Source organism: Falco peregrinus, chromosome 8, assembly GCF_023634155.1.
Source record: "Falco peregrinus isolate bFalPer1 chromosome 8, bFalPer1.pri, whole genome shotgun sequence".
Taxonomy (NCBI): Eukaryota; Metazoa; Chordata; class Aves; order Falconiformes; family Falconidae; genus Falco; species Falco peregrinus.
In genome coordinates, this window is record NC_073728.1 from 37435680 (window position 1) to 37457153 (window position 21474).

Below are 21474 nucleotides of genomic sequence, written 5' to 3' on the forward strand. Positions count from 1 at the left end.
CTTTTCCTAAGTGCTAAATTCTCTATTTAAAGCATAAGATTCTCACTAGACTCTTCAGTTACAACTAAGAACACATCCCTGATTTCCAGTAGCACAGACCGAATTCTGCCTTGTGAATGGACTTCACTACCTATTTGCAACAGCATCTCCAAGCCCTGAACGATTCAGCTCATAATACCAAAAATCCTGATCATCTGTGTTCTACTCGCCTCATGCAACCCACAAAGGTATATACTGCGTTTTCTTTTAAGTAATGGGCCATATAAAAGGTAACAGCCCGTCCAATCATCCTGTTCAGCTAAATGGAGTAAGCCCTGGCTGTGGCTGTAAAGCTATTTCCTACAAGGTCTGGTATGAAAAAGACTCCAAACAAACAAAAACCGCTGAGCCATCTGAAAATACAGCGCAACGTTGGACAGGTTCCTGAAATAGGTCTGAGCGAACTAGTAATACCAAAAGCAGTATGGCCCTGTCAGTGCAGTTTTTCTCTGCCGGATGAATTATCCAGGGCTCTGTGCCTCACTAATGCAGTTGTATTGATTTTGAGACCTTGCTAGCTCAGGTACCCTTATGCAGCACAATGCTGTGTATATGTATTCTTAGCGTTCATTCACAAGGGAGGCAATTAAGGTGTCACTGAGTCTTAATTGTCTCCACGGATTATATTTTCCTTAAAGCCCTGGTCCTTAGGAAAACAGAAAGAAAACATGTTGCTCAAGTTTTATTTCCAACCCTCCACGAAGAAGTTTGCGGTACCGTACGTGGAATTTACCATTATAACATCATTTATTTTTAGAAGCAACGAGGGAGATACGTCGATGACTTGGAGAAATTCCTTCCACCTGGGCTAAAGGAAACGGATCTGGCGGGCAGCGCTCGGCAGTGCTGGGCGGCGATGCTGGGGGGCCGGAGTCCCCGGGCCGGGAGCAGGCCTGCGCCTCAGGTGAGGTGCTGAGCGCCCAGCGCCGGCGCTGCACCAGGGGAGCGCCCACGGAGGGCTGCTGCTCGTCGGCTCCCAACACCTGGGAGCAGATGGAGCTCAGGGGTGTCGTTTTCAGGTTAATTTCATCAGGAGAAGAAATAAACAAATTTTAAAAAGGGTCCTCAGAAGCCCCAGGTCCGCCCCGCGGCGTGAGGCAGCCGCTCAGCGGGGCTGATGGCCGGGCGCTTGCTTCAGGGGAGCGCCCCCGACCCCCGCGACAGGGCAAACCGCTGGGCGGCAGCGCCCGGCGCCCCCCTCGCCCGGAGGCGCCCCGCCGCCCCGCCCCAACGGCCGCCCCCGCCGCCCCGCCCCGCCCCGCGCGCCAGGCCCGGATGGAAGCGGCGCGGCGTGAGGCGTGACCCCTCCCTTCCCGGAAGCGCGGCGGCAGCGGCGGCAGGAGCGGCGGCAGCGGGGCCGGACGGGAGCCGCGAGGTGCCGAGCGTGAGGGAGGGGCGGGCAGCGGGTCTCGGCGCGGGCAGCGATGTGGCTCCGCCACCGCCCGGCCTCGCCGCTTCCGCCTCCCGCCGGGCGCCGGTGACCGTCACACCTTCCTCCGCCCCGGCAGTATGAGCCCCGCCGCGCCGCCCAGCCAGCGCCGCGCTCCGGTACGTACCGCCCCGGGCCGGGGGTGGGGGGGGGCCTTTGTTGTGCTGGGCCCTGCCCGGCGGGCGGGCGCGGGTCCCCTGCCCGAGGCAGCGGCCTGCGGGGCCCTTCCCTGTGGCGGCGGGCAGGCCGCGGGGCAGCGGCGGGCGGGGGCGAAGCCCCCTCGCCCGGGGAGCCGGCCCGGCGCGCACGCACCGCGGCGGGTTGTGGCGGGGGGCGCTTCCCCGTATGTCATCCGTACGTTGTGGCGGGCCCGCGCCGGGCTGCGGCAGGCGGTGGTGCCACACAGCCCGTCCCGGCCGTCTCCCCGCGCTGCCGCCTGCCCCGGGAAGGCCCCGGGGGGCTGGGGGGTGGCTCCCGGCCCCCCCGGCTCGGCGGGATGCTGCAGCAGCCCGGGAGTAGCGCTGGGGAGCTCGCGCTCGCTGCCTGCGCGCGGCGCGCACCATTTTATACGTGGTCAGGAAGTGGAGTTGGCCGAGGCTGGATTTCACCTGGTGATGTCATCTGCTGAGGGCTGCGTCACAGCAGGGCTGCTGGAGGGCAGAGGTAGTTGAGAGGGAGCATAAAGGACGGGAAAAAAGCAAAACAAAGGAAACGCGGGCGCTCTTGATGAGTTCGCGATGTTTTGTAAACTGCGGTATGCTAAAATCAACAGTTTATTTTAAAACGTAGCTTTATCTGGGGAAGATATTCTTAACTTGTTTTCTGAAGTGGTGTTAAAAGTTACAAGAATAGTATTATGAACAAAAAGCATTGTTTTAGCCTCCTGCCAGGAAGAACAACCTGTGAGACTTCAGCTGGGTCATTCCTTATTCTTATCAGTTCTGCAGAACGCGTTTATTTTGATATCCCATATGGTTAGAAGAATTTGTGCCACAGTGATGCTGAAGCTGAGCCTTTTGTATGACTGCCAAGGCATTTTGTTTAACTGTTAAAAAAAAAAAAGAAAGGTTTAGTTCCTTTTTCTATTTTTACTAAACCGGGTGTTTTTTCTGGAAATAAAAATCCCTTTTCTAGAGGGGTCGTTAGCAGTCACTGTCACTTCTGAAAATATTTTACCTGGCTTCTCTGTCTGTCTGAGCCTTCTGGGATGTGTGACTAGGGCAAACATAAATTTTTGCAAAGGATTTCCAGCGTGTGTCTACTGCATAACATTTTTCCCCTGCTCTGTAAGTGGCTATTTGCTCAGGAAAGGGAAAATAATTTTTAAACAATACGCCTTTTGTATATAAAGCTGCAAACATGGCAGGCTTTGATACATCACCAGAAACTACTTTTAACTCTCTTCTGGAAACCTGAGATTTTAAATATCCAGAAATATCCTTGGTGTTATATTGCCTTGAAACAGCTTTCTGCCAAACTTTCAACTTTGGTACGTTGCAGTCTGCTTTTAAACTGTCAGTGAAAATAAAGAATTACATTCTGAACCTGCATAGGCGTTGGAGCTACTTGTTGCTATTAAAAACTTGTCTATGCAATAGACAAATATAAAATGAATTTGAAAAGCCACCAAGTTTTTTCTGGCTTAATCACTGATTCCAACTGTGAATGCATATGGCTTACAGTTCTTGGATGTTCAGTTGAAATTAAAAATTATAAACCTGCTTTTTTTTCCTCTATATGATGTGCTTATCTGTTGAGTTTTGTGACTTTGAAAGCATCTAAACTTAAATTGACAGTAGAGATAATTAAATCATTTGTCATTAACAGCATAAGTTAGTGGAAAAGAAATACCTGAGGATGGTAATAGGCGGTGTAGTTAAGGTTTGTACATAGATCTCATTGACTTATCTTTTTATTCATTCTTCCTTGGTTTTCTGACTGTTTGTTGTTTTCTCACTAATTCATATACAGTCTCCACATCTGAACTGTATCTGTGCACTTATTTCTCCTTACGTCTTATGCTCTTGTAGAAATTATTGTAGTTAGACATTTCTCCTCTTGAATTTGTTTCTAGGTTCTACTCGGAAGTAGGCTTCTGTGTGTCTAGCATTACAAAACTACCCCATCCCATTTGTTTTGGCTTAGTGTTCCCCCCCCCCCCCCCCCCCCACTGATAAATGGATATATCTGGGTTTTTTTCTCACTGTTTTTGTGACAGGCTCATATGCTATTGTAGGTATTTCTGTCTCTGTAAAAAGCAGTCTACAGCATGCTGCCCATCCTGCTTCTTGTGTATTTAGTAAAACATAGTTAAGAGTAAGGAAATCCAGATGAGATTGTTCCACTCATTGAAAGCGCTAACCTGGTACTTGTAATCGTAAAATCCTCTGATCTTCAAAATCCTGTGTCCTGGATCAAAACATGAAGGCTTTGAAAAGTGGTGTGTTTTCCAGATTTTTTTTTTTTAGGTCTTCTTTCACTACTGATGTTAAGCACTTTGCCTTCCTGGGAGTCATAGTGAGTGCTTCCTTGACTGTCTCCATCAAATCAGCTAATATGCCACACAGTCAACTAATGATAAGGCAGCAAAACGATGTACTGATGATATATCAGCTTGCATGAATTACATTGTTTCAGAGGTCTGCTGGCACAGTGAAGCTGGACGGATGTGCAGCCCTCTCCACACTCTGCAGAGATCATCAGACCGAGGAGGAGCAGTTGGGTAGCCAAATGGGCTCAGTGTTTTGTCATCTATGTCCTGGTCCCTGCATCTTGGGGGTAAAATAAAGGCCCTTGTCTCAGTGGTTGTCCAGTGCTGGCTCTGGCACATCCCAGATGTGCTCTCCAAGAGGCTTTCATACCTTGACTCTTGATTCCCTTTCCTCTCTCTTGGGTGTCCTTCCTTGCTTTGATTTCTTGAGAAACTTTTCAGTTCATGTCTTTCTGATTTCTTCTTGTCCCACCCATATCAAAAGGAGTCTGATAGGAACTGTCCCTTCAGATGGAGGTAGGAAATTACCTCCTTCAGTTTGTGCTCAGTAGTTGGAGGAGAATTGTTGTGGCTGTGTGAGAGGTGGAGGTATTTTAATAGCGGTGATTTAGATGCTGTAGTGGTTACTGAGGGAAATGGTTGCTCGCCCTAGTTCAGCGGGCTTCTTTAGTGTGTATACTATGTTACAAGTTATATGTTGTTTTGCCTAAATGTTTCATTTTTTGGTATGTTGCAGCTATTCAATTTGTGTGGTAAGGCTACATTTTAGCAGGAGTATGTATGTTCGCTGTTGGAGTGAGCTTAAACAGAAAACCCTCTCAACTCTCTTCCATCTTACCCAAGTTCAATAGCTTTCTAATGTGGCTTTTGGTAACCTGTTTTAAAAATATTCTTTGTCAGCTGTGAAGGGGCTTTTTAATGTTCTTTACAAGGAATCACTTTGCAAGCATGTATGTATCTGCCAATCTTGTTGTGATCAGTGTTTGCACATAGCATTTAAGAAATGTAGTGGAAAGTGAGATACTCTTTCAGATGAGTCAGAAACTCATTGGCATGGAATAATCTAGAGAGCTCATATGTACAAATGCCCTGAATTAGATTACTTATCCTTGATGCTGCCTTGTATGTCCCATAAGCCATTTATAATTTGATTTTTGTGAAAAATACTACGCTTGCTGCTTTTTGTTGGCTACTTTTTCTTTCTGTGGAAATCATCAAAAACAAATGACAAACCAGATGTAATATGTTATTTCCAGAATTTGGCAGTTGCTTTAGTGAAAAAAGCTGGTTTCTTTTCCATGCTGCTGCTTCAGAGATTCAGGAAGGACTAAGTGATTTCAAAGTGGACTTCACATAAAGTTGACTGCTAGGAGAATGGGGAAAAGAATTTTTTTGTTGTTCTCACCTCTGTAAAAGAAGCTGCTTTATGTACTTGGAACCTTCTTTAAGCATTAGAAATGTCTAGTGTTCTGTCCCTTGATTTCATTGCTACATATATGGAAAGAGGCTAGTAGGTTTTGCGAGCACTTGCAGTATGCTAGTTTACTACTTGTGTGTCTGCGAAGGGCTTTTTTTGAGACATTTTTTTTTTGATTAAACATCAGATCTCGGCTCTATTTGTGAAATGTGATAAGTATGATTTGAAGCTCTAGTTTGATTGTAGTCTTGCTGTAGGATTACTTTGTAATAGACAGCTGCGTAGCCTTTATAATTAGAGGTACCTTACGAGTTGAGTAGTGAACAGTCTGTCAGTTCCATCCACCTTTGTTTCGGTGACATTTGCTCTTTGCACTATATTGTGACTTGACTTCTGAAGTGGTTCAAAGGTGAATTATCATTTGATGTGTAATTTAACTGGTGGCTTTATAGAAAGAAAAAACAGTTGTGTGCCAGGTAGAATGCAACAGAGTAGCTCTTGGCATAGGCAGTGCTGCTGCTGGTGGAGTAAATGTTTCCAGCTGTTGGGAAACTTCCAGAGTTCATGGGGTGGAACCTTTTATTGTTGTACCTGCCTCTGTTATGCAGTGGAGAGGATCACTGGGTGCAACTTGGGAGCCAAACTTTCTCTCAGCCTCCTTCCTGGTTGTTCCTTTAATTTTTATCCCCTCCCAAGAGCTCACTTACCAGTTGGTCAAGTCCCTTGCAAAATCAATTCATAAGTAGGGTTACAAATGGAGGTGAAGGGAATGGGGGGTGGGTGGGGGAAGTGGTGAGTTACACTTGATTTCTTTCAAATGGCTTGTTTTCTTGTTTATTAAATGTTTGGAAAATTAATTAGACTCTAAAAGGGCTTGGGGTTAATTATGTCAGCTGTTGCTTCCTGAAGAACTGAAATTACATGTAGGTGCAGAACTCATTCCTCTGGTGTCATAATTTCTAGTTCTGTTCCATGTTGACTTTTTTGGAAAACTACTTCCCCAAAAGTTTTAATTTTCCTGGCTTTCTTTATTCATATTCAGTTTCTAGCTGATGGATCTGTTTTCTCCATCAGCGTGGCCTGTAACCTCTGAAGGACAGCTATTTTCAATATATGGAATTTAAGTAAAAAAATCACTGGTTTAAGTTGGAATAAAATCTCAATACAAGTCATTTGTTGCTTTGGGTGCTTAATGTATTAATCTAATGATTCAGATTAGTTAGCTAATAATTTCTTAGAATTCTTGAGAGGAGTCACTTGTTTACTGTCTGCAGCATGTAACACAATAGGGCTCTGAATTACTTAAACTGTAGACATTACCTCAGCAACAAAAGAGCACTCTTTAGTGGTAGTTTTTCTTAAATTTTAAAACAGATGCATTCCTTGTGAACTGAGTTTAATTTCAGTCACTTGTTTACTTATAATTTTACCTTCAGCAGTTTAGATCAGAACTGTTTTGTAATTTAGGTAAAGTGTTTAATGTAGTTCAGCTTCTGGGATGGGGCAGTATGTAATGAAAATATTAAACTTTAACTCCTTTTTATAAGTGTCAAATGTATCAGTGGTCACACTGATATTTACGTATCAAATTGAGTAACTGTTCTTGTAACAGGACAAAATACAGTCCTTCAAACAATGTTGTGACTGTGGTGTGTGTGAAATCAATTGCAGCAATTACTTGTGTACATCTGGATTTGTGCCTATTTTTAGGTGTTTTTTCACACATTTGGAAAGTTTTGCTTATGGTCTGTATGAACTCATTTAAAGACTTGAGTCATATTACTTCAGTTCTTGAAATGTTACACTAGAAACCAAATTGGGTGAAGCTTCTAGCTTCTTTGGGTAGTTTTAAGTTCATATACATTGCTGCACTGACGAAGTCAGTGTGATCATACATTCTACTCCTCTGAAACAACATACGCCAAACAGTGCCAGACCCAAGAGTATGAAATCTAGTTTTGATGTATTTTTTATCTTCCTGCGGAATATATCAAGGTAGATTTTGCTTGTTACTTATGTGCATATAATAAACTTTTAAAATACAAAATGGCAGCAGAAGGATATTAGTTGCGATGGGTGATATAATTTATAAGAAACTAAAACTATACAGAAGAAGTTTACATCAATACATTTTTGAAAGTTTTGCAAAATACACAGGGCAGGTCATTGATCTGAGGAAAAAGACAGACATTAAATAAATCTAGAAGACTTGAATTAATACTGTTACATCCCATGCGAGGCTTCTGATTAGAGGAGCTCCTGTCTGTCTTATGGCAAAAGATGCCTTATCAGTAATGTTATCCTAAAGTGTGGTTTTTGCCTTGTTTAAAAAAACAAACAACAAAACAAAAACAAAAAAGGGGAGGGTGGGGGAAGCATGATATATGTAGAAGTGGAAGAGAGGCAGTAGCCTGCTCAAAACCTGTATGTGGGAAACCTTGTATCCAGAGTTAGTTGCTATGAATAGTTATATTAACAAGATTATCAAGCAAAATAAACTTTTATTCTGTGGTCAGTAGTTTTTAGTATTTTTTCACAGGCCAGGCATCGTTTTTAACGATTTAAATGTCAGTTGTGTTTGGAAATGTGCCTTCCCCTTCAACAACTGTGAGACTCCGCTCACTGAGTGGTGAGAGGAAAAGTATATGGCAGTAGCATCATCAAATCTTTGACACTGAGAAATTACAGTGTCAAAGCCTTCGTAGAGGTTTTCATAGTCACTTGTAAAGATGGTCTCATCACGTGGTGTTAGCTGACTTCTTGATTTCCTGATATTAAATTGCATTTCTTCCTTTTGTTTCTTCTTTTCTGTGAAAGTAATTTTCTGTAGCTGTGCTGCAGGCATTGCACTGTGCTGTGTTTAACGAGGCGGCCTCGTCAGGATGATTCACAGTGGGCTCATGTCTCATGTGGGCAGAGGCAAAAAGCAGCAGACTTGCTTCAGCTCTTGGTCTGCCTCGTTTGACAGCATTGAAGGTGAAACCAAATCTGTTTACTTGCCATAGCCAGTGGAGGCCTTTGCAAGCCTAGCTGTGCTAGGGCATCAGCAAAGCAAGGAGGGATGTTTGGTTTATTCAAGTATAGATGTCAGTGGACAATTGCCTGGGCCGGCTGCAGCCCGTGCAGCAGCTTTCTGGAGTCATGGTAATAAGACAGATGCTTGCAGTAGTAGTTCGTGGTGTGGTGGTTTGTGGTGTATGGTGCCAGCAAGAAAGAGACTCTTGAAGGCAGCTGAAGCAGCTTGTGAAAAGAGTTTGGTGTGATAGAACTTACTGCCTTTTATCAACCCCTGTTGCTTTTGTCAAACAAATCTGCGTAACCGTGCCCAGATTAGCCAGGCCACCCGACAGCCCTATGCCAGCCTGTTTGCCTTACTGTTGTTTTTAAACCTTAGTAAAACAGTCTGCCTTTAGAGGAACAAACTGGTGGCATAAGGAGTCTGGGCTGAGGAGGGGAAAAAATGGGATTGAACATCCTGTTCAACAAGGTGTGAGTAAGTTTTTACACATTCACGCCTTGGTAACTAGGGCTTTTTGTAAGGCTTCGTTCTTCCTATTGTTTTGAAAATAGTTTTAGGCCTCAGTTCTAACCATCAAAGAGTTTACACAGGTTTTGTCAAGTGAGCAGGTGACAAATTAACGTTCATGAGCAAGACAGTAGTAGAGGAGCCTGATGTGGATGGAGTAAGCTGCACTGTCCCCTGGTCCCTTTCCCTCTCACCCTGAGTAAGCAGTCCAGGATTGCAAATGGAGCAGTGAGTTCTGCAGTCTCAACTGCTGGAGAAACAGTGGGGCTTGGTGCTGCAAAGCAAGAAGTAGTTGTTGCTGAGTAGTCTTTCTTGTGAGGAATGAAATGGTTCCATGGAGATTGAAAGCAATAGAAATCTTTTTAATGATCAAACTAATTTTAGAGAAGTAACACTTGTGAGGAAAAAAATGTGAATACTACTTTTGGTCTCAGGACTTAGTGTTTCTAATCCATAATTTTCAAAGTTTATGGCTGCTGAGTTTGCTCAACCTCTCTGTCTAGAGAGTTAAGACATACTTCAAGTTCTTTAGTCTTGAGCAAGTAAGACTGTGCTGTAAGTGGGAAAAGTCAGAAACTGCAGAGGTTTGAATTTATTTTGTTATGGAAAAAGGGATCTTAAACATATTATTTTGAAATTGTTCTTAAGTCCAAAAGTATAAGCAAAACAATATCTGGATGTTTTAAAAACAATAGAGTAGGAGAAATGGTGTACTTGTCTTTGAACTTAAGAAACTGGTCTTTATTGGACTGAAGTTGGGAGTGGACTCAAGGATTCTTTTGTATCCCTGTGATTCTATGAACTTTTAGGATTTTCGTTTTTACATCTGTGGGTGTGAACCTGTTTAGCTGCAGTCTAAGACTGAGATGTCAAGTTTTGCTTGCCTTGATGGCTTTCGTCAGGTCTTCATCTAGCTATGCTTTCAGAGATTCCTGCTTCATATTCACCAAAGCAAGTGAATATGCAGCTCTACCTCTTGACGTACCTGTCTTTCCTTGGATGTTGTCTAATCAGCTCTTGTGGATGAAATTTAATACCCAGTTCACTGAAATTTAGTTTCAAGACTATTTGGGTGAACTAGCATTGAATGCATTTAGTCCTGGCAGAATTGAGTTTTGCGGTTTGGAAATTGCGTAGGGTTTTTTTTTTCTCAATCTCCTAGCTTGTAAGCACCAATCTTTTCTTGCACGAAGTATTAATACTCTTTGTGACTGGTTTGGTATGAGGCATAAAACAGGCCTGAGTGAGCTGTGCTTCTCTGTTTCCATGAAGGTGCAGCTGTGTGCACAAATGTATCCACATTTTGCCATTATAGGTAACAAGGTAACAAATGGATGATCAAATCCCCCACCTGGTAACATCTGTGAGTATGAGCTTTTGGCTGCTGAAAGCAGTTGTACCATTTCAGTGTGAATTTGCCAGGTGATAACAATCTGCAGAGGTTAATAAGGACAGCATCATGCTGCGGTTGCTCCATACAACTTCTCTGCAGCAAAGGAAAGCACTTGTCTCCAGAGAGTATAGTCTACTGCTTTTCACAAACCTTATGAATTTAAAGAGAAAATCAAAACGGAACACACCAAACTCTAAATCTGCTGGGGAAAGATATTTTTTTGTTACAGTTGAAGTGAACTTTCTGTTGGCTGATATGGATATTTGTTTGATGTGCAAAAACAAAAGCCAAGATTAGCATTTTCAATTTGGTGAACTCTTGATTGTGTGTAACTGAAGTATTTAGGGAAGAAGTGTCTTCATTTAATATACTTTCATATGCCAGTGATTTGTTTGAGTAAGAGTAATGGAGTGAAACTAAAGAGGGGAAAAGATCACTTTGGCTGTATACCAGGAAAAAAACCCTACAGCAAAAGATTATTCAAATAGAATATCTTTCCAAGAGGAATTGTGGTGGCAATACCCATCTTTTGGGTCCCATAAAACTAGACTGGACAATGAAATTGAAATACGCTGTAAGAAATCTTGCATTTCTTCTGAAGGGAAATGTGTAGGTGACTCTTGTAGGGAATCATCTAGGTTATCTAATAAGGAGCACAATGGGCTTCCTATATTACAGAACAATAATGCGAGGATAGTGCTGAGGGATTTTTATTAATAAGCTCGGCTGATGTAAACCAGTTACAGTTCAGGCTCTGCTGGGCACTAAGTTTTCTCTCAGCTGAGGTGAAATTCAATTTATTTTTCAAAGGCTTAGGTTTGGAAAGAAAAATCAGAGAAAAACCTGAAAAGTACATCTACTCAGCTTTACAGTTGTTACAACTAATAGTATAATCTTGCTGATTTTGAGTTGCTGACTTCAGTGTTATCAGTTATAGCTACATCACCATCCTCCTGAAAAGGTGGGTGTTTCACATGTGTTGGGCTTTGCCTTACTTGGGCTCTTCTGCTGGAGCCACCTCGAGGATGTGCTTTTAAATTCTGGAGTCTTAGCTGCAGCTATTTTGAGATGGCTCTGACCCCAGCTGCCTGCCCCTGTCTCTGCTGGAGTGTATGTCCCTGGAACAGGGGTGATGGGGGATGTATACATAGTTTCTCAGCTGTCACAGTCCAGGGTAGTATTTTTTTCTTGCTGGGGAGAGGGTTATGAGTTGGCTCATGGTGTGGGTGCTGAAGTGTGTGTGTTTCTCCTGGCTGGGCGGTAGCTTCCAGCAGATCTGGGGGATGGCAAGGGTGAGAGCGTGAAGCATGAAGGAACAGCCAGAGCTTATGATTTAAGCCCCAAAGCTGCTTTAGGTTTGTGTAAACTTGGTTGCTGTTGTGTGGTTCCAGAGCAAACGTGTACTTAAATAAGCATTTCTTAATACTGTGTTCTAAAAAACACCCAAACCCTTCCTTTTAACTGTTGCAGACCCTTTGCTGCTTCTTTAAGCGTCATGGGGTTTCCCTGTGCATAGCCCAGCTGCTGTTCCCTTCTGTTTGCCCTGGAAAGGCAGCATTTTGTATGTTGGAAGTACTACAAATAATGTAAAATGTAGTATGTCCTTAACCTGTAGGTTTTCTAACGTAGGAGAGGTAGATATGGCTGCAGTTGTTTAAGTATTAATACTGTCCACTCAAATGTTGCAGTGATAGATAGGGATTAAAATCAGTAAATACTAAACACTGTATTTAAATTTTCTAGATATATCTTGAGTCTGTTTTCAGAGAAGCAAATGATGATATACTGAACAAATTGGAAAACTGGCTAAGCTTAATAGACCTTTCAAATGTCTGTTAATGTGTTGTGTATCATCTAGCAGAAAACTTAGTTTAATAGTTACCTATATAGGAAATATGCAGCAATTCTTTCAAAAAGATCAATTGTGAAGAGATGCAGATCCTGCAAATTAAGAAAACAATCCTACCTTTTAGAAAGTTCAGACTTTTTTCTACTTACTAGTAGAAATCTTACGCATTTTACCAAGCATAATTGGCTTACAAGACAAATTCTTAAACAGAAGAAGATGGTAAATTTCTCTCTTCAACTGGATGTTTTTTTTAAGTCGGAGATTCAGTGAGGAAGGTAATGTCTCTTCTGTGGATTTGAGCAGCATTCAAGCCATAGGAGTTTCATGCTATTGGATAAGCATGACCAGCGATGATGGGTGGCTGTTACACAGATCTTCCGTGACCAAGGAGAAAGGGGCATGGCTTTCCTGGCTCTCAGACAGTTTGGCCTTCCTAAATTGATGCTACCTACAACTGTGTGTCACCTGGAACATTGCTTCAGATGGGGTGGATGCAAAAATAACTGTCTTAGGCCTTAAAATGTCTTTCACTTCAGACTTAATTATTTTGGTTTGTTTGTTTTCCTCCATCTTCAGCTTCATAAATGTGTTATTCTCACTTACCCAAAAGTGATTTGTCTCAGTAATTTAGAAACCCAAACTGATTCCTTGAATAAAAAACAATGATATGTAGTATTATGTATAATACTTATTACATAGTTTTATATAAGTAATACGTACTTTATTCACTGGTGATCATTTAATGAGAGGAACGAAATCACTGGCTCTAACTAGAGATGTTTATATTGAGCAGGTTTTTGGAGGCTAATTTTGAGTGGTAGACCTATTCACTTTAGATTTATATATTTTTTTTAAAACCCAGAGTTTTGGCTGTAGATTTAGACAAACTATATTTAGTTTCTGAATTACGTATTTACTAGGAATATAAAGTTGGCAGAACAGGGTGTTATTTGCCAGTCAGCATTTGGAAAGTGATCTTTTATTTCAGCCAGTGATGAAATATCGATACTTCAGAGGAAAAAAAGTTGATTCATAACAGCTTTGCATTTCTTGAAGTGTTCAGCCCTGTTCAGGACAAGACTGTCACCATTCAAATGGAATATGACATGCATGTGGGATTTGTTGGTCTGGGCATTTGTTAGGCTTTCCTTAGAGACAGCTAAATAGTATTATCGTTCACTCTTACTAAGTTTCTTTTACATTAACTATTAAATGCTTGAAGTGGTTTGTTGGATAGAGATGTTTGATGTTTCAGCCAGGACAGGCTCTGTACTCTCTTTCTGGGGCATTGTGGAAACTGTGCTGTCATGGTTTGAAAGTGCACCGTGACGTTACTGTTAAATGTTGCTTTGTCATTCAGGTTCTGGACAGGATGCGAGAAGTCTGCACCGCACCAGGCTCCTGTTTAGTTATAGCGTTTGATGAGGTGTTGGAAGACCTATCATGTGCCAGAATATGGACAACCTGGGAGGGAAAAACTGATCCTGGAGGTTCAAGCCACAGGAAGAAGGGATAGAAGAGGGTCAGCAGGAACTGATCATCCAGTTCACAATGTTCTGTCTTGCTCTTGAGGGGGTCACTGATTTGCTTGGTGAACTGATCTGTGGGTTAGGTTCTGGCAGGCTGGATTTGACTTGCAGGGTGTGTTGTATACCCTGCAGAAGACCATTCATTTAGCCATTCCTGCCAGTAATTTGTTGACTGTAATACCTTACTGAAATACAAAGATAAAACATGGCTGTGGTCACTGGCTAACATGCACACCTGCTTATATGCACCTGTTACATTATTATTACTCTGAAAGAACTGTTACGATATAGTTGTTACACCAAGCTTCTGCTCTTAGATGTGAAAACTGGCAAAAGATCATACTAACACTTCGGGTGATTCTTCAAATAGGTTTATGGAGTGTTTTGCAGGTTTATTATTGGGGGAGTAGAAAATGCTGTTTGTGTGTTCATATGCATATGGTACTACTTTAATGAGCTAGCTATTTTTTCCAGTGAAAAAGTTGAGGTGATTCCAACACAAGATGTAAGAGACTGGGAATATGTCCTTGTCTAGCTCTAAGAGGTTGAAAAGTATCTAGAATAATGTTGTCAAACATTCGGTTTCTGGGAAGGGAAACAATATGATGAAATTCACATGTTACATTGATGTATGAAGTAGCTTTGAATATTAAGATATCTTAAAGTTAAGAAAATAGAGAGCTGATACAGCTTTTGATGAAATTCAGTGTAAATACGTTTTATGGGGGCTAGCCCATGCTTTCTTTACAGTCTATCTGCAGGTAGTGGTAATCAACTTCAGATGGCTTGAAGTTTACCACAAGTATTTGTTTGACTAGGAGAGTACTTCAGTTGATTCCTAAATGTACTTAACATTAATTTTTTTTTTTTTTTTTTATCTCTGCCTCTTGCCCATTACTGCTCTGCAAGTAGCACTCAACTCTGTGAAGATCCTGATTTAAGAGAGACTGGTCTGTTTGGCAGAGTGATTAGCAGGTGAAACCAGTGTGTTCATTAAGAGATCTGTAGAAGTAGTGATAAGCTCATCATGTTTGGAGTCTGGGAGTACTGGTTAGGTAAAATACCTTTGAGCTTTTCTTCTGTCTTTTGAAGTAAGACAATGAAAGCAAACTTGCAGAGAGTAAAATCATCACTGACTGCTGCACCACATTCAGTATGGGTATTTCACTTCATTAAAAGAATCAAACAAACAACAAAGGTACTTAACACCCTTTAAAAATAATCTCATTTCCCTTTTGAAAGCCAGAAACTTCTTTTGCCTCATCCATTAAAACTTGTTTTACTGTCCTCAGTGCATGTTTCCTCTGATGGTCAGTGACTTCTGCCTGGCAAAGTGGCCACACTGACTGGTTTGTTAAGCCATGTCCAGACAGGTATGGCTGTGCCTGAAAACTCTGAGGTGTTGCAGGATAATGTTCCATCACCTCTGCTGCTTTGTTCATGATAGCCTGTGGAGGAATAAATGCAGGTTCTAGCATGAAAATCGTCCCTCTAAGTTATTTTGTCCTGCAGATAACAGGCCTGTCTTCCTGCTTTTGATTTAATTCTGCCCAGTCATTCTCAGACTGGTTTTGTGAACTGCAGCTCCCTCTGTTCCCAACCATTTGATCTAATAGGCTGTGGTGAGGGTTTGGTGCTTGAAAAACCTTTCTGTCAGAGCTGATGACAGCGGCTACTTGGTGATTCATAAACATTTTCTCCAAAGTAGTATTTAGTTTTCTCCCTAAACAGAGCACAGTACATAGCTGCACACTCACCCTTGGTTCTGTGTCTGTCTTCTCACCTTCAGTCTACCCTTGCGAGGTCTGCTTGGCCCTGGCAACTGTCAGTGGCCACAGGAAGCAGGCAGGGCATGCAGTGGCCCACTCAGGCTGGGTGTCAGGCCGGGGGCTTCCTTCCTCATATACCTGTGTACTTCAGGATAGCATCTTTGAAGCTTGTGTTCTTTCACCTTGTAGTTTTGGTAAATATTCCCGTGTCCCCACCCAAATCCCGATTAATGGATTAAGTGAGGGGTGGGACGCAGTACTGATAAACTGCTTCCCTGCTGTTCTCTGTCTTTTGCTATATGTCTGAGCAGAGCATCTAATGCTTTGTTTATTCATTCTTCATTGTTCAGTTTGCTGTTGGTTGGTTTCTTGCTTTTTAAAAAAATATGCATCCAGACATATTAAAAAATAAAAAGGACTGTTCCTCAACACAGGCTTCCAGTATGATATCAAGTATTTAAAGTTACTGCTTTTCTCCCAGTTTTCTCAATCTAAAAATTTGATTGGTTTAGTAAATTCATGCCCAAAAGAGTGAGGTATAAATCTGCTCCTCAAAGGTGTGTCAAGAGCTCATGAAAATCAGTTGTCTGGTCCTAATGCTGTAATGGCAAACTTTACAAAAAGCTGAAGCTGTTCAGAAGGATCTGAAAAGTATACTTGTGTAAAATCATGGCTTCTGTCACAATCTGAGATAAATAAAAGCCATGCAGCAGGTGGAAGCAGCCTCTGAAGTACAAATGCCCTGGGTAGAACAGGTACAGAGACAAGTCAACAGACGGACCTGAAAATAACTACCTTTGCTTAGAGTTAAATTCTCAGTGAATCAAACTGATTTTTAGCTGTGAGACGGGGGGAGCAGCTGACTACAGGTAGTTGGCCTAAGGTCACTGGACACTTTCTGAAGAGGATACTATACAGCAGTTATTTGCAGCCTTTTTCTGTTTAGAGGCCCCTTCAGAGCAAACTTGGCTCGGATCTGCTGTTCCTTCATAGTTACCAGGAGCTGACTGCTCTAATGGACTGAAAGAACCAAGGAACAGGTTAGAGGTGAGACAGTTTTGTACATCTCATGCAAATGATAGAATAAGGAGTGGGCTGTATTTCTTGGTTTTCACTTTGGAGAACTGAAGAAGAGCAAACAGGTTCAGTAAGGCTGAGGTAAGCTGTTCCAACACTTCCAGGATATGGTTCTATGTACAGTCCATCGTGTGTTTGGGAAACAGCTTCAGTTGTTATCATTGAACAGGATATGCTTTCAGAAATAATGGTAATATAAGTACTAATATTTGCTTTATAAAAGATGGATGTTCACAGGTATCCTTCCTAGGAATTTTACTCAGGGTGGTTCTGTACAGAGAATTAAAACAAACTGTAATCCTGTAAACCAAATCCATGTAAAGACAGCTTCTACAATCCATGTGATTCCTACTTAAAAAAAACACAGGGCAAACAAGTTCCATTATCTTCAAATGTAGAGTGATTGTTTGTTACTAGTTTTCATTTATGGAAAGTACTAATTAAGTATTGAATATTGCCATAAATGATTACAAGTTTCATTTGGGAAAAGTTACTTAGAGACAGCTGAAGTGTATTTGTGATTACACTTTCATGTCCCAATGATCCATATCTTGAAGGAGAACTTATTCAATGATTATTTTTTTTATCTTGTCATAGTAGATCTGCTAATAAAGATCTGTTAACGGGTTTGATTGTATAGCATCTGTGTTCTCATCTGATAAAAACTGAGAAATACTTTTATTTTCAAGGTTTTATACTTTTGTGATTCAGAGCAGTTCCCATGTCAGCAGGCTTTAATGTGGAAGGGCTAATTCATATTGCGAGTGAGAAACCTACCAGAAAGGCAGGAGTGAAAGCATCTACCAAGGATCATAGCAAGTCACAGAAAAATTGTCCTTTCCATAGGAATAATAAACTTGTTCACATAGTTACTGAGTTGCATGTGGTCTTGCAGTGATGTCTTACCAATGTTTGCATAAAACCTTGTTCCTACATGTTCCCTATCCTGAAGGCAGAGTTCCAACATGATTAGTGATGTGCAATCATATCTTCTGAGTAGGACAATTTAACACTGTTCTATCAGAAGTAAAAAGACCTATATAGTGAAACACTCGGATGTTGCAGGGAGATTGTAGTTTTCTGATGTCACTTTAGTGATAGCAGGAGATGTTTCTGTACTAGGGGAAAACGTTGCCTGGCAGGAGCAATTGTGACTTTCATCTGGTTTGATCAGGGTTCGTTTCACTTTTTAAGCAACTTAATGGAGCTGCTTAAGTGATAAGCTGTGCTCCTGGGAGGAACCTGTCTGAAGGTGACAGCAAACCCTCCCTAAAGGAGAGTCAGCCCAGTAACCTAGAGCTACCCTCTGACAGGCCCACCTTCTTTCACTAGCTATGTACAAAGGCTAGTGTGAGTAGGCTGACTAATTTCATGTCTTAGCTGGATGTGATTAATCTGGGCATGTGACTCAGTTTCTGATGGGCAGGAGAAATTGTAGTGCTCTGTTAAGTGATAATGGCAAAATGGCTTTATGGGCTATTAAAAAGTTCTTCAGAGTTGGTGAGTTGACTTAAACTGTTTTTCAGCTTTGTGCTTCAACAGGAAACAGGCACACAGTTGTGGTGATTTATAGTTCTTCAGTTGAATCTGTTGGTGTTGAAGATACAAGGCAGCCGAAAGATGTGTGAAGAAAATACTACTTCAAATGCAAATTTCTTACCCTCCCTTGAGAAATCCCAGGGTTGTTTGAATGTATTCTGCTCCCAGGTGCTCTTTTAGGACTGAATTATGCCTGTGTGGGCAACTAATACCTTGGTACTAATAACTGAGTGCTTACAAGGCGCTAGTTACTCTTCAAATCAAAGAAGATTCTGAAGAAAGTTATAACATGACTGGAGCGATCAAGGTGGTGATTTGCAAAGGTGATGTTGAATTAATGTCTTTAGTGGTATTGTACGATGCATAAGTGCTTGCTTTTATAAAGTGTTGCATGAAGATTCAGCCTGCAGATTTTTAGTACAAGTGGTCATTAATGTGTGACACCTAGCCTGTCTAAATAGCAAAGGCATCGTCCTGTTTTCAAGTTTAATTTTCAGATGCATCGTTTAGTAAACACAGTAATATGGATATGAAAATATTTTTCGCCTCACACTTAAAAAGGATGAACAAAATATATTAATTACTTTTTTTAGGAGAATTACTGAAGTTTGAATTGCTATCTTGATACTATAAACCTGCAATAAGTGGCAATGTCAAGGGTTCCTACCCCACCTCCTCCTGGGGAGATGTCCAGTGGACCTGTGGCTGAAAGCTGGTGTTACACACAGGTAATTGCATAAATTCTAATGGCTTTATTTTTTTAGTCAATTATAATTTTTAAAAAAATAGCTAAAATTGAGTTGTGCTTATAGTCCAGCTAGTTCTCATATTTAATGCTTTGATATGTAAGTTAAATTTTAGTGACTTTTTCTACATTTTTTGTTCAGGTTAAAGTAGTAAAATTTTCCTACATGTGGACCATTAATAACTTCAGTTTTTGTCGAGAAGAAATGGGTGAAGTTTTAAAGAGCTCTACCTTTTCATCAGGGCCAAATGACAAAATGAAGTGGTAAGGTCTTTATTCTAGCAACTGCTTTGTTTGTTTTTCACTCACAAAAGCTGGAAAGTTAAATTGCAAACAAATATTAAAACTCAGACATTATTGAAGTTTTGCAATAGGTATGGGTTTGTTCTAATTTCCAAGTTTCAATAGTCCTAACTGAAACATTTGTTTCAATAGCATGTATCATTGGATCTTATAAAAATATTTCTGAATTTGTTCTGGGTAAAATTTAAAGTACAATTTCTGTTTCTTTCAGGTGCCTGAGAGTGAATCCAAAGGGATTAGATGATGAAAGTAAAGATTACCTGTCACTATATTTGCTTTTAGTCAGTTGTCCAAAAAGTGAAGTCAGAGCAAAATTCAAATTTTCCCTGCTGAATGCAAAAAGAGAAGAAACAAAAGCAATGGGTAAGGGAATCTTAATGTATTTCATGTGGATTTGTAAGAATATCCCAAAGAAAATCTGCGTTGTAATTTTTTATAGTTGCAAACAGAAATTAGTATTGAGATAAACTTTAAAATATCTTTTTTATATCCTTTTAGAAACTTAATTAAAAGCCTTGTTCACGATTCATACATTTCTGATCACTGAGCGATGTTAATTCTATCCTGAGCAGTATAAATTACAGCGCATTATTAACTGCTGTCACTCCAGATTCTTGTCACTTAGCATTTCTAGCAGATTATTCCTGCTTCCTGTTAGTATGGGTGTATTTTCTTGTTTCTAGCTACAGTGGAAGTAAGTGTTTGATTTCCATAATTAATTAGGATAAACATGCAGGGTTGTTGGGTTTTTTTAGACACTCCTTTACAATGTTTTGGTCTATTTAATCTGATTTACACTGTAATCAGCTCAAAAACATGAGTGATGTACCCAAGGAATTAGAAGACTTTGAACTAACTGGTAGCTTGATTTAATTGCCTTCTTGGTATGAAAAATGTATGGCTCTTAGTTTCAAACTTGTAAGCACCACCTTCATTGGAAACACATTTTTGGGAAAGCTGGAATCATCATGAAAACACATAATTTAATGCTGGTCTGCACCAAGTTTTTGCTGTTGCTAGTCCTTTATAAGAAGAATCTGTGTACTTTTCTTCCCTCCTCCTACTCCAGGACTTAAAAGATCTTACAGGGTCTGTTCTGTTGCAAGGTCTGAATTTCTTGGAGACATCTGCAGATCTCCACTACTCATACCCAAAGTTCATGCTACTTTCTCCTTACATAACTAGGCCCACTTGTAATCTTTGCAGTAAATCCACAAAACTGAGTTCAAATAAAAATTAAATAATTGGACTTCTCAGGCGGAAAGTAAATTAAAGAAATTGCACTCTGTATATCCTCTTCTGCTGATGGAGCTGGTTGCTTCAGCCCATGCAAATCACCTGGTTCTGGAGCTTATATGAACAAAGGTACACTTCTATACATTTGGTGGATCATGGCTTTTGGCTTTGAGATAGTATTCCAGTCCACTACTGGACTGGTGTATGTAATGAAGTGAAACGGCAGTGTGTGCATCAAAAAATATTTTGAGATAATCACAGTATCACAGAATTATTGAGGTTGCAAGGGACCTCTGGAGGCTGTCCAGTCCAAACCCCGTGCTGAAAGCAGGTCAGTTAGAGTAGTTTGCTTAGGATCTGTCATGCTTTGAATATCTGCGAGGATGGAGGCTCCAGAACTTATCTGGGCAACCTGTTCTATACTTCTGTCTTTTGCCTTAGGGGTTTATTGCTGACTCTTGTTCATTTGCTGTCTGCTAGGACCCCAACTGCCAGTCACCTGTTTCTTCCTGGTCAGTAGGTCTAGCAGCAGACACCAAGCATGATATTGCTTGCATGGGGCTGCTGTCTAATCCCGACCCATAAACTCTCAACTGGTTTATCTGTTGCAAGTAGAGCTCTGTGCATTCCTGCAGTTGTTGTGGAAGGGGTAGCTCCCTTCCCTCACCTTCCTGGCATGGCTTCCCTAAAGAGCTTGTACCTGTCCACTGCAGCACTGCGGTCACTTGAGCCATCCCACCGTGTCTCTGTGAGGCCAGGGAGATTGTATCCCTGCAGCTGCACTCAGACCTGTAGTTACTTCTGTTTCTTCCTCATGCTGTATACATGAGTTTACAGGCATTTCAGAGAGGCACTCCTGAAGAGTATTTGCCAAGTGTTACCTTAAATGCTAAAAATCATAAGGTCTTAAAACACCAAAATCCAGTGGGTAGATGCATCTGCAGCTTTTGCAGTAGTAGCTGTCCTGTATTTGGCACAACAGGAACATTAAACATCTTTTCGTTTTGGGAAATTACCAACAGAAATCTTGATTCTTGGGCTTCCCAGCCATTTGCCATCTGCTTCTGGAGATGCTGTGTTTTTATTTATACAGTATAATGATGCCTGACTTAAGACGTCCTTTGTAAATTGA

The 21474-nt window shown here is 41.3% G+C and overlaps 1 protein-coding gene across 1 annotated transcript in view; it reads left to right on the top strand.

Moving 5' to 3' along the window:
- The first annotated feature begins 1324 nt into the window (after positions 1-1324).
- Positions 1325-21474, top strand: part of SPOPL (speckle type BTB/POZ protein like) — a 37582-nt gene continuing 17432 nt past the window's right edge. Inside the window, exons 1-4 of the mRNA XM_055812027.1 lie at positions 1325-1587; positions 18652-18786; positions 18946-19067; positions 19318-19469. Coding sequence (XP_055668002.1) covers positions 18709-18786; positions 18946-19067; positions 19318-19469 — 352 coding nt within the window. The 5' untranslated portion in view covers positions 1325-1587; positions 18652-18708. The remainder of the gene's footprint in view (positions 1588-18651; positions 18787-18945; positions 19068-19317; positions 19470-21474) is intronic.